Here is an 18,209-nt window from a genome sequence, read left to right on the forward strand (position 1 = left end):
CATAAGCAATGAAGTCTTGCATGGAATTCGAACCCTCACCCTGCAGTTTACCCTCCACTGCCCGTTATACAGTTCAGGAGAAAGATAATACAGAAGTAATTATTTTGATTAGTATTCTTCACAGCTAAACTATGATTTTTATTTTGCCTTCTAATCCACTTCAAGACATTTTTGTCATATGAATACAGTCCATAAAAATTTCACTTCATGATGGGATTGCATTTTGAGCAACTTTCTTCCTCAGCTGCTGAAGCTGCTCACTAATTTTGCTCTTCCCGGGTAAATTGAAGTGTTTCATTCCAGATTTAATACTAATATCAGTTTTACTCGCAGCTAAATTAAATGTTGTATTGGTAGTATTATTTTCTGTACATATTGGAATTCAGTTTACAACAGAGTTGTCTTATTTGAAACTCTGGTGTGCTTTGGCTGAAATTGTAATTTCACTCAAACATTGAAAGTATTAGAAACAGGCATAAGCTGAATTTAAGCCTTGATCACAGCTAAATGTTTCATACTTTAAAACAGGTACTAATAAGACAGACACTAAAATTGCTAAATTCATAACTTACCATGAAAAAAGAAAACTATTCTTTGAAATCCTAAATTACTAACTACGCAGTTTTCTTGCATTATGTAATTTGAACCTATCTTGCACTTTTACATTTACTGTTAAAGTTTATAATCATTTTTAAGTAATTTTCAGAAGATCAAAATCTTAATATCTGTTGAATTAAGGGCTTTAAAAGCTCCTCTGTTTTATATTCAGATATGCTTCAAATTCCTCAGGAAAGATGCTTTATTTAATGTTACAAGTTTAATTCATTACCATACAAAACTTTTAAAGAAGCCCAGAAATAAGAAAAAGGCAATCTTCTAAAGTATCTAAGGTATAATTAGGATTACTAATTCTATTTACCTGCAACAGAGAACAATATAAAATATATTTACAGTAATTCTTTTGTTATTATTGTAAATTAATGGAATAAAACTTTAGAGCTGATGTTCATGTAAATGAACAATTTCTTAAAATTCTGAAGACAACCAAAAAAAGTTTTACTTTAGTAATATAGGTAATAATATATCAACTTATTAAACCCAAAAGGAGTATTATTAGAATAATAATTAGGAATTAATTTAAAAACTTCAATTCAAAAATACAGAAAAACTTTGTATTTGAAACTTTTAAAACTAAACTTCGGGTTTTTTAAAATTTGAGAAAATGTGAATCTTTTTTTTCGAAACAAATTCTGAACAACTTTCTTTTGAATTAAAATATGTAAATAATTTGTAAGTTAAACTGAACGTCTATTTCATCCATTTCTCTATTTAATTGACATGATACTAAGGAATTGAAAACACAAAGGAATTTTTTTTTCAAATATTCATATATTTATAATCAGCACTTTTTAAAATCATTGGCCTTTAACTATGGATTAATGCTTTGGATCATCTATAATATTCAGAACTATGAAAAGTGGAGGATTTTTTTTAATTAACATTTCATCAAGAAAAAGGTCATACAAACTCAAATACAGCTTTTCTTTTAGCTTTAAATCTTCAAAAACGTTGATAAATTTGAAACAAAATCTGTTTCAAATCTGTTCTTTGAAAACAAAATCTGATGAAAATGAATTATTTAATAGACTTACAATGATAATTTGTCAAATGTAGAATTTTCATCAAAGTATTCTTCTAAATAAGTTGTTGGCTGAAGAAAGAAATAACTGAAAATCATCAATGTTCTTTTGAGATTCTGCATTATCTAATTTTGTCAAATTTGAACTTGGAAGCCAAAAAAAATGCAAAAAATATTAAGCTCATTTCTTAAGTTGGTCAACATAATGAAAATATCTGCACTAAATGGTGTTGGTGTATTTAATTATGGCAAAGCACACGAGGGCTATCTACCTAAGGGGAGGGATGCCTTCATGGAGGACTTTCTAACGGAAACTGGCTCGTATACACGTTACACATGGGGAAAACCACGAAAACGCCCATGCAGCCAGCCCTTTTGTGGGATTTGAAACTCAGACCGAACTACCAGTGTTCAGCGACTTTACCGCTCGGCTGCTGGTGGGCCTGCACTAAATGGAATGTTGTTCTCTAGTTCTTCAACAGCTAAGCTGAATGTTGACATTATATATTGTAAGAACAATAATTATACTTCAGTATTATTGGTTTAACTTTATAAAATTATTATCAGTATAGCTATTCGAATAATTGGTTAGAACAATCAGTTACTCTATTTAAGAAATAAGAATTCAAAGCTTTATATGAAATCAGGAGAATACTTTACATGATCATAAGAATTTAAGGCTTTACAAGTAATTAAAATTCTTCTAATACATGGTTTCAAATAAAACTCCTAATAGACACATGCTCAAGAATTTCGTGGAATTCTGTTTCTAAAAATAAATTAAGTGCTTCCAGTGTTTCATGTCTCTTTGCTGACATTGAAAGATTACTGAAGATTTTTAAAGCAATACTTTCCATGTTCACATTTATGTTTCTCATACTACATTTTACTGTATTATGTACAGTGTAAATACTGCAATTAGCTTTAAAACACCTTCATTTAATGCAATGATGTTGGTATTTAAAGAACACATTATTCTAAAATTATAATTTGCATTATCTGCACTAAAACAAAAAATCCTTCTCATTCTAATTGTAGATTATTCATGTTATTTTTCAAACACTGGAACATTCCAACTGCATTTTTATCTGGATTCAAAAAAGTCAATTATATAATTCAATGTACTGAATGCCATAACACTGAATTCTCACTGGAGATATTTTCATGTCTTTTTTATTTGAAGATAAAAATACAGAGATAGATCATGATTTTTCAACTCATTCAAAATTATTCCTAACGCCTTTTAACCAAGCACATTTCTAGCAACTACTTCAGATTTTGTTCTATTGTAAGATATTTTTTTAGCTACTTTGGAATCTCAGTGAATTTTTAAAATTTAATTTCAAACTACAATCAAGTGAGTTACAGGAATGGTTGTGCTTAATTGCATGGTATATTTAAACTATTTTCGAGCATTTATTCTATCTTCTTTAGAATTTGCTTTTATGATAAACTTATCAATCAAACAAATGGATGATAATGCAGTACTTTTTTGTGTGTATGATGATCTTATTGTTTATCTTGTCTTACTGCTAAAACATCCATATACTGAATTTTAAAAACATTTTGTCAAATAGTACATTTTGCTTCTTTTGGATTAATACTTGCCACTAATCATTTATCGGAGTAATATTTTTTCTAATTTCTGTTACACAAATACAAATATAATCACTTAGTCTTCTTTCTAGTCACTTCCTTAATATATTTATGGGGATAACAACACTTAATAAAATGAGATCTGACGAACACAAAAAGGATGTGTACAATCAATTAACAAAAAAGTACCAAATTAAAAGAGGGACTATAATATTTCCTTTGAATATTCCAACACTGCACAAAACATTATCATAATTATAGCCTCACTTAAGCACATCTTATGTTCAAACCACATATCCTTCCTTACCAATTACATAATATGCTAAAATTCTTCAGCTGATAAATTCTCGCTCTTTTTTTTAATTAATGTTGTTGTTATTATTATTGTTATTAATATTAGCCCAAAGGTGCATCAACTCTGAAGGGCTATTAGTCTCAAACCGGCATTTTGCATCAGTTCACTATAAATGGCATATCACTTTATAATGTATTTCTCCTGCCTTCTTAGCCTGCCTTCATGGTGTAGTGGTCAGCACGCTCGACGCATATTCAAAAAGTCTTTAGTTCAAGTCCCGGCAAGGGCGTTGCTCATTTTTCATGTCTTCTGCTTTTGAGAGAACCTAATGTCTCCAAAGTGGCGCCCGAACAGGGACTCGAACCACGGACCTCTAAAAATGCACGTCTAGCGCGCTGACAACTACACCACGAAGGCTAGCTAAGAAGGCAGAAAAAATACCTTATAACTTTTTTAATTGTTTCCACCAAATACTATTACCCTGTATTATACTTAAAGAAATTAAATAATGAAGAATCTGCATAAATGTATGTATATTTCTCACACTGTGAAAAAATGATGGTACCTAGAGCCATCAAATTCTGAATAACGTATGTCTCCACCCTAATGTGGGCATCTGGAAGCCCAAATTTTGAATTTTGAATTTGTTTTATTATTTATTTCATATTTTGCAAAACTTTAACAAATTTTTTATTAGCAAACTCAACAATTTCAAAGTGAGCAATGGCAACACCGTATGGAAAATAATATTTTATACAACTTTTAATATTATTTAAATATAATAAAGCAACTAAAAATTTTTTATTTTAAAACAATATTTCCTTATCAACTTCAAATATAGTCTGAAATATATAGAACAGATGACAGGGAGGGGAAATGAAAAAGCTTCTCAATAGTTGCAGACTTGATTGTTTTTTAAAATGCTTAATGTTTAAAAAAAGATTAAAATCTATCTTTTGAAATTTATAATAGAAAAAATTAAAAAAAAAAAAAAAAAACACTTACCTTTCACAAGTTTCAGATACTTTTTTGCTATTATACATAATCTTGAAGTACAGTTTTTTCTTGGAAACTGCATTTCTTCTTTGCACTTCTTGCCTTAAAAATATTTTGGTAACTATCAAAAGTGAAGCAATAAAATATTTTGACAAGTGTTGCAAAAGAAAAATAACTTAACAAATTAAAATTACAAAAAACATGAAAAATCAGAACAAAAACAAATGACAGCATACAATACCTCGGACACTGATTCAAAGGTGTGATAGGAATATCATGATTGACAGAAATATGTAGTTTAGGAGCACCTAAATACATCAAATTTGATATAAAATTTTAAGAACATATATAATATTAACTTCTCATTCAATAATATTTTTAAAGTTAACAGGTATGATAAGAAACAGTTGAAAAAATCAAAGAATATAATACATGCATTTTTTTTTTTTTTTTTCTATCTGTAAATGTTATTAAAAGAGAAATATTATTCTAATATATCTGGAATATTGATTAGTAATCAAGCTTTCAGTCTTAAGAAGATATTACTCTAATAACATATCCCAATTATGCAAAATTCAATCTTATACTGACAATAGTTTTATACAAAAGCTATAAATTTGTAAAACATTGATATCAGTCCTTATTCTTCAAAGTACAAAAAATCTTCTGTCCGCAATCTTATTTCCTACTTTAGTTATATAGTAAATAAACAAAATTCTCCTACATTTAACTCTACATTTTTAGCTTTTAAATGTAAACCAGTTTTATTTACATAAATTACCACAGATTTCACAGAATGAAAATTATATTGTAATTCACTATTAAATGCAATAGCTGATGAAATAAAGTTAGCATCAATGAATTTAGCCTTTCAAGAATTAAAAAATTAGTAAAATTTGATAATGTTCTTTTTAATTATCTGTATGCAGGTTAATCTGAAATTTAACTTCAAAAACTGCAAGTTACTGTAACAAGAGTCCAAAAACATCTCCAAGAAAAATGTTTATGAGACGCATGGAAATAGAAATAACTACTAAAGGTATTCAGTATTGACTCTCAAGAATTAAAGAATCATTTCTGCAGATCAAGAGTTACTTAGGTTTGATCTAGAAATTTTTAATGCAAAGGAATATCAATATTGCAACACTGGAAGACATATAAAAACATGATTTTTATTGACCGTATTTGCAGATCTATTTACTTAATAGATAAGCAAAAATTTTTCACCCATAAATTTTTGGTCTAAATTTATTGAGCTTTCATGCTTTCTTAGACCCATATATCTGATTCTATCAAAGCATATAAAGAAATAGAGCATTCTTCTGATATTCTGCTAGTACATTAAATAAAAGTTGAAAGAACTGTGGTTCAACTCTCAGTGACAGTGGATCTGATTTTCTATGTTTCCCATTGGAAAAAAAAAATCTAATAATCATTACAATAGTGTTGAAACTAAAGTATTGTGGATAATGATTTACAACCATCCGGATTTGGTCTTGTGCTTCCTCACCAATCACCCTGATGCATGTTTTGATTCCCAGTGAGCACACATCTAATTTTTCCCCTTTTCTGGTTGGGGGGGGGGACCAGATAATCTCAATGAGCAAAAGAACAGAATGGATATAGATAAATGTCAATCTTCAATAAAACTATTATTGCTTTTCTCTCGAGTAGTCAAGTATACTCCTTTTATCAGTATCAGTGTGTATATTAACACTTAATATACACTTTGGATTTTATATACACACGGTCATTTAATGATAACTGAAACATAGTTCCTTCCTTTAATTTTACTTATTAGATTTGTATTACAAAGGAAAATTTTAGAGCTGCTGAATATTCATGGATTTCTTAGAGAGATCAGCAGTAAAATGAATAAAAATATTAAATACAATATGGCAATTTATATAATTTAAATACTTATTTGTCCCCCAGATGGTATAGTGGTTAGTGGAGCCAACTATAAATCTGTAAATGTATCATGTCAATGTGGCATGGTGGCACTCTAAATATGCGGCAAACCAAAAGTCCTCTCGCGTGGATAGGTGGGAGTGGAGAGGGGTAGGAGACCCGCAGATCCCCCCTAGTGCTCTTCCCTCAAAACTGGGAGTAGAAAATAGAAGTTCAACCTCTCCTGGAGTAGGCTCTAGCAACCATTGTTCCATGTAATATGGGCACAACAACAACAAATACTTATTTTCAATCAAAATCACATTACCTTCACAAGGATTGACGGTTTACTGATGGAAGTGAAGAAAAATGTATTTCTCACAGCTAACATAACAAAAAAGTAAGCTGTTTTTAAAAATAATTGCAATTCCATTAAAAAATTAATCTTTATATGAAAAGTTAAAATTCACCTGATAAAAACTGATTTTAACACTAACATCTAAATCAATCTTGCAAGCTCAATTCTTCTTTTAAAAAAAGGCATTTGATAAAATTGCATTGGAGTGGTTAAAACTAAATTGCTAAAATCTTAAGAAACAACAAATGCTGAAGTACACTGACAACAACGCACAATTTTTTAGCTAATCCAGAAACTCCTGATTGCATAGCTAAACTAAAAATCAGGTTATAAAACATCCATTACAATTCCTAGGCAATAATAATGATTAATGCATACACAGTATTTTTATAACTTTTCATAATAGTCTTTGAAACAGCTATGTGACAAAAGTAAACCATAATTTCACCCATTTGTTTCAATTAATATAATATAATCGACAATCTTATAAAAAATAGATTAGGTACACAGATTACAGTTCACACTTTTGGAAGAAGTAATTCATGTCCTTGAATTTTCAAAGTTCCAATTCTAAAGTCTATTCTAATTACCTGGCTTTTTCCTCATTTGAAGAGCATTATGCTTTAGTTTCTCCAAAGTAATTGCAGAGTTGAATTTTGAAACAGGTTTTGGTTTTGCCATTTCTGGCTCAGACAAAATTTTTTCATCTTCAAACCTTGTAGCCTGTAGATCTCCCACATCACTATCATACTCCACATCAGGCTCTTCTTCTAGCTTTCTCCGAAGCTTTTGTCTTTTTTTAGCTAATTTCTAAAATCAATAACAGTACAAACAAGTTCATTATAAATATAATAACAGTACAAACAAGTTCATTATAAAACAAAACTGAAAGGTTTCAGATTTTAAAGGTTGCCCAAAGGGGTTTGTTAAGGTTTTTTTTTGCTCTCACTGAGCTCAAAGGCTTATCAGTCTGCTCCTGTTACCTCACTTTTTTTTTTTTTTAATCTTTTTAGCTTTATTAGTAAGCATCATTTCCTTCATAATTACGCCACTTGCAGTTCAACAACAACATCACAAATTTTTTAAATGCTGCATAGCAACATATTTTTAGAATTTCCAATGCATTGCTAAGTGTTGACATATGTTTTTATACTTTTTCAGTCTCTTCTCAGTTCACCATAGCAATACTTAGTTTTCTTAGCAAGATGGCTAACAAAAAAAATTGTTTGTCATTTTAATTATGAACGTTTTATGTGTTAAGATTTTTATTAATATAATGTTCTTTGGACTTTCACCATACAAAACTCAATTCAAAATTGTAAAATATTTATAGATATGCCATTTTTAGAATTACCAATAGAAAGTCTCATGTGCTGAAGATAAAAGTGTTTTATTCCATACAGTACCGCTACTACTCTCCTTCAAACTGTTGAGTTTGTTAATAAAAAATTCATTAAAGTTTTATAAACTATGAAACAAATAATAAAACAAATTCAAAATTCTGGCTTCCAGGTGCATTTGTTAGGGTGAAGGACTATGTTATTCAAAATTAGACAGCTCTAGGTAAAGTTTTTTTCATTATGCAATAAACATATATACATACATGTAGATTCTTCATTATTTAATTTCTTTAAGAACAATCTAAAGTAATAATATTTTGTGGCAACTATTTGAAAAGTGGTATACACCTTTCATAGTGCAAAAAAAAAAGTACTAATACAAAATCCCATTTTGAGACCTTTTGGGCTAATAATGCCATTGAAAATTTAAATTTCCTTACAAGCAGAACATACTGTTAACATTTAAACTACTCTTAGTAAATAAGAATAAATAGTAACTTTACTTCTTGTCATTTCTCGAACATAATTAACACATTCATTTCCATGGTAGGTATTATATAATAACACCCCCTCATATGTCTGAACAGCAGTGAAAGTATTAAGTCATGAATTTACGTGTTTCAGTCAATAATAGTACTGTAATTTAGCCATTTCAATATTATTTACAATTTCATGTCATATTTAATAGCAATGTCTAACTATCAATGCCAGTGATGTGCCATAATAGAACCTTCTCTCTGCGCTTATAACCATTCCTTCTGTCTTCTCTTTTCAAGACAAAAATCTGTGCCGAGAGAATCCCAACTTGTGTATGACAATGCGATACCTAAGCTTAGGCAAAGTATTGCTAACAATTTTTTTACTGTTACAGTGAACAGGATTAATGAGGATAAATTCTGGTCTAAGATCAAAAGAAGCTTACAATGACAACGGAATCCTCAATGCCTTAGTTGTGTTCGACCTTAACAATAGTTAGTGCTACTTTGGTAGACGGTTGCACGGAACTTGGCGATATTCTTTGGCAAGCGATACGACTTATGGTAAACCATTGCTAGACAAGTTATTTATGGTAACCGATACTTTGTTGTCATTTTATTTTTTAAATAATGCATTTTATCATGCATAAATTCCATGTTTTAAATATTATTTATGGCTTCTAAATATTAAAAATCAATTTAATTTTGCATTTTTATTTGAAATAAAAACTTTTTTTGTTTATAATATTTTATGGAATTTTATGTTGTGGATGATGTAATAAATGACGTCACATTACTTTAAAAGTAATTGGTTTTAATATCTATAAATTTAATCTAATGTTTTAAACATTATTTATGGCTGTTAAATATTAAAATACAATTTAATTTTGCATTTTTGAAAATGATTTTATTATGTATGATTATTTAAATAATTTTAATTCCATTCATGATGTAATCAGCTCCATGATTGGTTACAGAATATTTGTGCATCAACGAGCTGTAATCAGCTCCCTGATTGGTTGCTGAATATTTGTGCATTACCGCACCATTTTAAAATTTTATTATCCAGCTCTTCAAATTCCTTAGATTGCATTTTTCAAATTTTTTTCTTAGATTACACTTTTTAAATTATATTACATTTTTCAAATTTTTTCATTGATATCTAAATTATGATTCCGATTTTTTTTTTGTGGTACTTATCAATATATGACAGGTTAAATACTCAATGTAAGTACATATTTTTCTTTTACTTTAAAATTGTATATTTCAATTTTTATTAAAAAAATTGATACACTGTTTTCAAAAATTGCCAAGACATTTATTGCCACATATGTTTTAACGTTAAATAATTATATCCTATAAAACTTATTTTAAAGGATTTGAATTTAAGTAATATTTTAATTCTTTTAAACATTAGTATGGTTTTTTAATTTGATATTCAATTCAAGTAATATTTTAATTCTTTTAAAAGTTGGTATGATGTTTTTAATTTGATATTCAATTTAAGTAATATTATAATCCAATTAAATGTTGGTGCAATGTTTTTATAGCGGTGTTTTTATTCTATTTCTTAGCTATATGAAAGTAATAATTTAACCTTACTTTAGTATTTTATACTCATAGTAAATGTATTTATTTACATTTGCCTGCCATCTTAAAAAACAACATTTTCAACAAAAAATTAATCCATTATTTTTAACGATATTTATTTTTTTAAAGTTTCAAATACTTTACTATGCATAAACTACGTAAAAACAGCCTTTTTCCAGAAGGAAGTCAGAAGCTTTTCACAACTTATGGATGTGATAATAATACCGGATTGCTATCTAAGGATATAGTTACAGTCAACTTTGCCTCAAGTGCTAAGCCTGAAAATGCACTTGCTGGTCTTAAGAAGTGCAGTTCAGCACATTTCAGCACAAGTAAGAATCAGTTTCCAATAAAAGTTGTCATTTGTGGACCCCTGATGGAAATGACTGAAGAAGATATAATGAAGGAGCTTTGTGGCAAAGGTATTCCAGTACTCAAAGTTAAATAACTCCTGAAACAAATTCCAGATGGAATTAAGAAACTTCCTCTTTTCTTTGCTTCACCTTGCAGAACTGAAGAAAGAAGAAATATTTATTCTGCCAAGTCTCTTGCTGACCTTCAGATGAAAATTAGGAAATACATACCTGGAAAAAGACCTACGATTTGCTACCAATGTCAAAGATCTGGACATGGACAAATCTTCTGTAACAATCAACTGCACATCTCAAGTGTGCAAAACCATAGGTTTGCATGTGTCACTTTCAGTTGTGCAGTACCGCGCCATTAGGTATTTTTATAAGCAGAGAAGATAAAAATTAGCAACGCCTTCACCAGGAATCGAACTGTGGACCTCTCAAACATGCTGAGCATACAGACCACTACACAATGAAGGCTCCTTAAGAAGGCAGGAGAAATACCTTATATAGTCATCTGAAGAACAGTTGAAACTCAATATAATTTACATGTTTTAAATGATTTAAGAAAGCATCTGATGAGATGGAGTATCAAACATGAAAATGGCTGACAAGTTTATTGGAGCTAATGTGAAAACAAACCAGTAAGAAGTAATGGCATAAACACAGTTTTTTAATTACTTGTAGAAAAATAACAGTGTTATCACAGAATAGAAAAAGCATTTATATGAAAATATTTTCTATGATTTGATGAAGGAGGAGAAATCCATTTGTGTGATTACAGTCAAAAGTCGTTAATTCGGACACCCATAATCCAGAATGATCTATAATCCGGACCTCAAAGGTAAAAACTTTCTGCGCGTGCGCCGCGTTGACACATACGCATAGACGTTTACGCGTGCGCGTAAGACCTTTTACGACTGCGCATATGCGTGTGAGCAAGCGCAGAAAACGTTTTTGCGTGCACGTTTTATGTATAACGGACGGTATAAGCTAAAATTATCTAATTATCTATTTCAGTTAATGTTGATGATTGCGTTGATGCTTAATCTTCGAATTGGATCCGGCTTATTATTTTTTGCAGACTGTAAGAGCAATTTTATAAAAGTAAACTTGAACTTTCGATTATGTCAAATAGAATTTCCGATTCTGGAGCTCTCAAAGGATCGTAATAAACTAAAGTATGTTTCGATGTCCATCAAACAAAAAGTGGAATTGCTGCAAAAAATGGATAAAGACATGAAGAATGTGACAGAGAGGTTAGTGAAAACGAAAAAATTTCGATTGAGAAGTTAGTCGGTATTCTCGGCACAGCAATTAACGGGACTTGAACAGCGGAACTTTGTAACTGAACAAGAAATTATGTCTGTTTATAGAATTAAAGAGAAAGTATTATCACATAAAACGAAGCAACTTAAACAACTTACATTGAAAGAAATGTTTAATAAGTAAACAAATAAATATGAAGCTTTTTTTTTTTGTAAATTTTGATACCCTTTAGATTATAATTGTTCTTTATTTCATAAATTACGGTTTCATATTTTTAATTTTAGAATTTCTGCATGCCATCTTAGCAGATTTAAACTGATGATCTATAATCCGGAAAAATCGATAATCCGGAATCGGCGAAGTCCCGACGAGTCCGGATTAACGACTTTTGACTGTAGAAATCAATAGCATGTTGCCACATTTACTGGATGTGAACTTAACCTTAACCCATAACAGGAGACGTGCGGTCTGACGAACCGCGCCACATGTTCCTCACATCAGCCCTATTGCATGCTTTGTCCAATTGAATGGATTCTTCCCCTAGCTTCACGTTTCGTGACCTTCTTTCTGACCCCTTCCTATCATAATGCTTTGGCAAGTGTATCTGTTGAAATTCTTCTAGAGCGGTCTGTGAGACCTCACCTTCCTCTCAGTGTTACAATTTTCAGCAGCAGTGAACACATGGCTCTGAAGTTAGGTCCATGGAGATTCATTTATCCTTCTGATCCAAGTTATGCAGAAGAACTGAAAAAAATTCTAGACGAAGTTGGAAGTGATTTTAGAGAAGAAGATGACTATGAAGAAAATTTCTGCGAAAGTGCCCTCTCAACAGACTCTGAATTTTCTGCAGACAGCAATGATTTCTCTGATCTAGAAACAACTAATTCCGTAAAATACTACTATGGAAAAAATTGGTTCAAATGGTCATCCGTTGAACCAAATCGAAAAGTTAGAAGGCCAGCTCACTATATCGTAAGACTTCCTGGACTAAGACCTTACGGAAAAATTGATAATTCAGATCCAAAAAATGAATGGCAACTACATTTTACTGACGAAATTTTAAACATAATTGTGAAATGGACAAATCTAAAAATTGAAAGAAAAATAAAAAATATATGTGGTCTGATTAAAGGTGAAATTGACTGTACCTGTGTTGATGAATTGAGAGCTCTTTTGGGTATACTTATTTACACATCAGTCTTCAAATCCAATCATGAGGATATTGAATGTTTATTTGCCACAGATGGAACTGGCCGCAATATTTTTCGTGCAGTTACGTCAATGAAACATTTTAAATTTTTACTTTCAAATTTGCAATTTGATAACCCAGATGATAGGGAAGAACGAAAGAAATCTGATCTGGCAGCACTTATTTCTGAAGTGATGAATTTATTCATTTATAACTCCCAGAAAGTGTACACATTAGGCACTTGCATCTGCATTGATGAAATGCTTGTTGGATTCAGAGGAAAGTGTCGCTTTAAAATGTATATGCCCCAAAAGCCTGTGAAATATGGATTAAAAGTTATGTGTTTGACTGATGCCCAGAAAAATTATTCTTACAATGCTTATCTTTATTGTGGAAAAGACTCTGATGAAATTAGCGTAGAAGAGAGTTGGAAAAATTCAGCAAACCAAGTCAAGCTGTTCTGCGTTTGAACAAACCAATTTTTAATACGAACTGGAATGTAACAGCAGACAATTGGTTTTCTTCCATAGAACTTACCACAGAACTGTTGAAAAATGGACTGACATACGTTTTAACTGTTAAAAAAAAATAAAAAAGAAATTTCGAGAGATTTTCTTCCATGTACTAAGTCAAGAAAAAAGAATTCAACATTGTATGGATTTACTAAGAACATAACCTTGATTTCATTTGTTCCAAAGAAGAGGCGAGCAGTGGTTTTGATGTCATCATTTGATAGAAAAAGACTCGGAAACACAGAAACCTAAAATAATTGCTTTTTATAACAAAACCAAAGGTGGTGTTGATGCTTTAGATGAAAAATATTCTTCCATTCCTGTAGTAGGAGAACAATGCGTTGGCCTACGGCTCTTTTCTACTGGTTAGTAGATATGAGTAGAGTAAACGCATACATTTTGCACCAAGGTTATAACCAAAACCCTGTTATGACCAGAATGGTGTTTTTGAAAGAATTAGCAAGAGAATTAGTCCAACCACTACTACACAAGAAAGTGAAAAATCCAAGAATAAATCGAGAATTGTACCTGACGATAAAGTGGATTTTAGGAAAAGAAGCTGAGTCTAAGGATGTGGAGTAGTGTAGAAAAGAAGCAAAATTAAAATCAAGGAGAACATGTCGTCTGAGCCCCCCAAGCAAGAAAAGAAAGACAGCATATTTATGTTTATCTTGCCAAGACCCTGTTTGTTTGGAATGCACGCAAAAGTTATGCAATGAATGTGCTAAAGAAGATGAAAACTAAATTGTTTGCTATCAGATAATCAGTGAGATACTGATATTTCAAGTTCCATCAAAATTTTTCTGTATTGTGCTACATGCAATTTTCTCCGGTTAAAATTTGCTTTAAATATTAAATAATATAGTAAAATAGTTAATTCAAAATAGATGCATTCTTATTTTTAGTTTTATAGAATTTAGCACAGCATATGATTTTCATCGAAAAATTTAAGGCTATGGGGAAATTTTCTGGGAAAAATTTAATTTCACTTTAAAGTGTAAAAACATATTTTCTTTCCAGAGTAAAATGTTCAAAGAACATCTAAGTGAAATATCATGATGATATTTTAATTAGACGATTTTTAAAAATTTATTATAATGTGCGGTCTCTGAGACTGCACGTCCCCTGTTATGTTAAACTTTTTCACCTCCCCTGTTACGGGTTAAAAATCACAGCAAGATGTTTAGAAAACAATCTGGAGAATCCTTTTCTGGAGAACTGGAGAAACCTAAACTGGAGAATCCTTTTCTGCTACTCTTATGAAAAGGAAGAAATCTCCCCTAGAACTCTTATTCTTATGTCTCCAGACATTTGAAAGCTGGTTGCAAGAAAAAAATGCCAGGTGTTCGGAAAGAAACAAGAAATGGCCATCTACTACTATAATTTCTTTATTTTTTATTTATTTATTTTTTTAAGAACTACAGTTTTGAATAAGAATTTACATATTGGAGAAGTTAAAGCTACAAGAATCAGCATAATATTCATAAATTTGCAGAACTAGTTTCAAAGATTTAAGTATAGAACCTTCTTCTTCAGCTGTAGAAGAAGGTTCTATATTTAAACCTTCAAAACTAGTCTTGCAGATTTATGAATATTATGCTGATGCTTTATTTCCTATAATAATTGAAAGGCTTGCAGCAAGAAGGTTCCATATTTTTAAATTTCCGGAAATTTTTTTAAAAATTTCAAAAATTTGTTTTTTAACTTACATTTTAAACATTTGCCCTCATTAAAAGTGCTAGTTTAAATGATTTTTACAGCTACTCCAATGCAAAGAACTTTTTTTTTTTTTTTTTTTTTTTGTTTTTTGTTTTTTTTTTAAGAAAAAAGACCCATGAATGCAAAATGTAGTGGAGCTGCACCCTTTTTCCTGCAAGCCCTTCAATTGGTATTCAGTGTGTTATTTTAACTTAAAATACTTTATGTATTTCCTCATTTTTAAAATACATTATTAAGTAAAAAAATGACTTTCCCCCCCTTGCATCCAGTACTATATTACACTGATGACTATTTGACCGACCAGAGATACTGAATTTGACACACCTGCTTTAGGGCGACTTAATCTCTGGAGTGTCAATTGCAATAGCTCTGGGAAAAAGTCATATTGTCACCACTGATTCCTAATGTCTCTGATCAAAAAGAAGATTCATTCATTTTTCCATTTCAATTCTTTATAGACTGTAAATATGGGCATGGCATAAAAGAAAAATGGCAACATTCTGAATGGAGAGCAATCCAGGCATGTTTTATTTCATCTAGATACTTAATATCTAGCTGTTTTGTGGATTTTCAGCTCAATAGCAATATTTGTATATTAATTACTGGCTAATCTTTGAAATATGGTAACAGGTAGTTTGGCGACATTTTGGTAAGGTGATAAAGGTTACTAGCTAGGACTTTAGCAGTGTACATGGATAAAGTCAAGAGTGTGCACAATACCATTTTTGTGCAATTCTGGGATTTTTTTTAAGTGAAAATAGGTCAACGTGTACATGGATGATACCGTGTATGTGCAATGCAATTCTTAAAAACGCAGCAAGCAGTGGGCGATTCTGTACTTTCTCCCAATTTCACACCTTATCTTCGTCATGATTAAGCCCTTTTGTTCCATAAAATTTCTAGCATAAGTGTAATTCAGCTAGCAGATTGTTGAAAAATAATGTTGAGTAAAAAAAAACATGCCTTTACTTTGTGAAAAAAAAATGGCATCCAAAAAAAAACTAGCAGGTTGCTGTAGCAGGGTTGGTCGCCAAATTTTCACCAAAAAATTGCCAAGTTACCATAATCCGAAGATTAACCTAATTACCTTTCACTGACATTTGCAGAATCTATGAACCAAGCTAATAGTCAACTTGTGATACTAAGTTCATTTTATTTTTAATAAAAATGAGAAATTGATATAACAAATATAATCATCTCTATTTCATAGCAAATGTCACATATTTATAAAGGCTAAATATTGTAGTAAAAGAAATAAAACACTGTAATATTAATTTTAAACATCTGAAGTTTCAAAAGCTAAAGAAATCTACTCTCAGTGAGATTGTTTGGCAATGAATTTAATGAAACTGAATATTCTACATGTGAAGATTTCAAGCCAACATCTCTTAATTTAATATGCACATAAAACTGTAAAATAATAAGATTAAAAAAAGTACATCATTCCTGAAGCCAGTACTTACAAAAACATTTCCACTTTGTTCTCAGTTTTGTTAAAGCTTACGAGAAAAAAGTATCACCGACTTTTTCAGCTTTCAGTTCTTAAAATTATAAATCACACTTCAGCAGAAAGTAGCCTTTAATTAAAGACTCGCATCATAGATTTAGAAATAATCTCTATCATTAAAACACTTTACATAATAGAATCAGTTACAATGAAAACAAACTTGATTATCATGAAAGAAAAAAGCAAGACTCTGGTAGTGTTGTTACATCATTCTTAAACTTGAATATCTATTACTATTGCCACACATAATCTGTTAAACTATATAAACAATAAGCATCAAAATAAGTAATGCATTATTAATAAGTTTACATGACACAGAGACACATGCATGCACCTTCTTTTATAAAAACATTTATAATTTATTCCTGTAATATGTACACTGTGCAAAAAGAAAGGGGGCAGTTCTATATCTCTTCTACAATTGATGGCAATTGATGAAATTCAAATTGCATTTTTCATGTCTTGAAAGTGTGACTTAGGATATATATTAGATTTATATACAGCATTGTCCCAACATATTTATTTTAACACAAAATTGGACTTTTTCTGAAATAGCATACCAATTTTCTTTCCGTACTTTGATTCTCCGATTCAAATTATGCTTAGATATTAATTTCTGGAAAAAAATTTTAAAATTTATCATGGTGCAATTTTTTTTTTTTTTTTTTTTTTTTTTTTTTTTAGTTAACACCAAAAATAATTCACTTGGCAAACTTCTTAATTTACAGCAACTAGTTTTCCTCCCCCCTTTTTTTGTGCACAAGCAGAAAAATGGTCATCGCTCATACTTTCGAATACTTTTGATGAAGTACGTAAATCACATTTGGCGTTATTATCATTTATAACAAATATGCCAACTTTCAAAATGCACCAATATGTAAAACCAGGAATATTGTCAATGGATATGAAAAAACACGTTCTAGAAAAAATTGTTGGAACCAGAAAGAAAACATTTACACAAGAGAATGTTGAGTGTATACATCTCAAAATGTGCGAAGTGAAACTTGTTTTATGTGTAAATTCTGCGGCATACCTCTTCATAGAGGTAGATGTTTTGAGTGCTTTCACACTATAAAACATTATTAGTGCTCATTATTTACTTCATTAAGTTATTTGTTTATTAAAAAATTTTGGTAATAAATAATATTGATGAAAATTATAAATTTTTCCTTTTTTGTACTTTCAACTGTATATTCTATATTCATTTAAACAAAAACTGCCTATCTTTGATAATAACGATCAAGAATATATTTCTTTGGAAAAAATTTTTAAATATATTTAAAAATACAAATTTTAAAAATAAATCGAAAAATGTGCGAATTATATTTGGATTAAGCCTAAATTTCGAATTCTGAAAGAAAGAATCAAATAAGTTTAACCAAAAAAAAGTTGGTGTGTATTTAATTATGGCAAAGCACACTAGGGCTATCTGCCTAAGGGGAGGAATGCCTTCGTGGAGGACTTTCTAAGGGAAACTGGC

At 30.3% G+C, this 18,209-nt stretch overlaps 1 protein-coding gene across 2 annotated transcripts in view; it reads right to left on the minus strand.

The window, feature by feature from the left end:
- Cc2d2a (Coiled-coil and C2 domain containing 2A) overlaps positions 1 to 18,209 on the minus strand; it is a 147,505-nt gene that overhangs the window by 90,279 nt on the left and 39,017 nt on the right. For both annotated transcript variants that reach the window (XM_085812156.1, XM_085812157.1), the window contains exons 15-17: positions 7,365 to 7,584; positions 4,768 to 4,834; positions 4,536 to 4,628 (exon numbers count right to left, since the gene is read on the minus strand). In XM_085812156.1, coding sequence (XP_085668282.1) covers positions 4,536 to 4,628; positions 4,768 to 4,834; positions 7,365 to 7,584 — 380 coding nt within the window. The remainder of the gene's footprint in view (positions 1 to 4,535; positions 4,629 to 4,767; positions 4,835 to 7,364; positions 7,585 to 18,209) is intronic.

This window comes from Stegodyphus dumicola, chromosome 2 (genome assembly GCF_044657685.1).
Source record: "Stegodyphus dumicola isolate Sdum_Otavi_A_Nest chromosome 2, ASM4465768v1".
Taxonomy (NCBI): Eukaryota; Metazoa; Arthropoda; class Arachnida; order Araneae; family Eresidae; genus Stegodyphus; species Stegodyphus dumicola.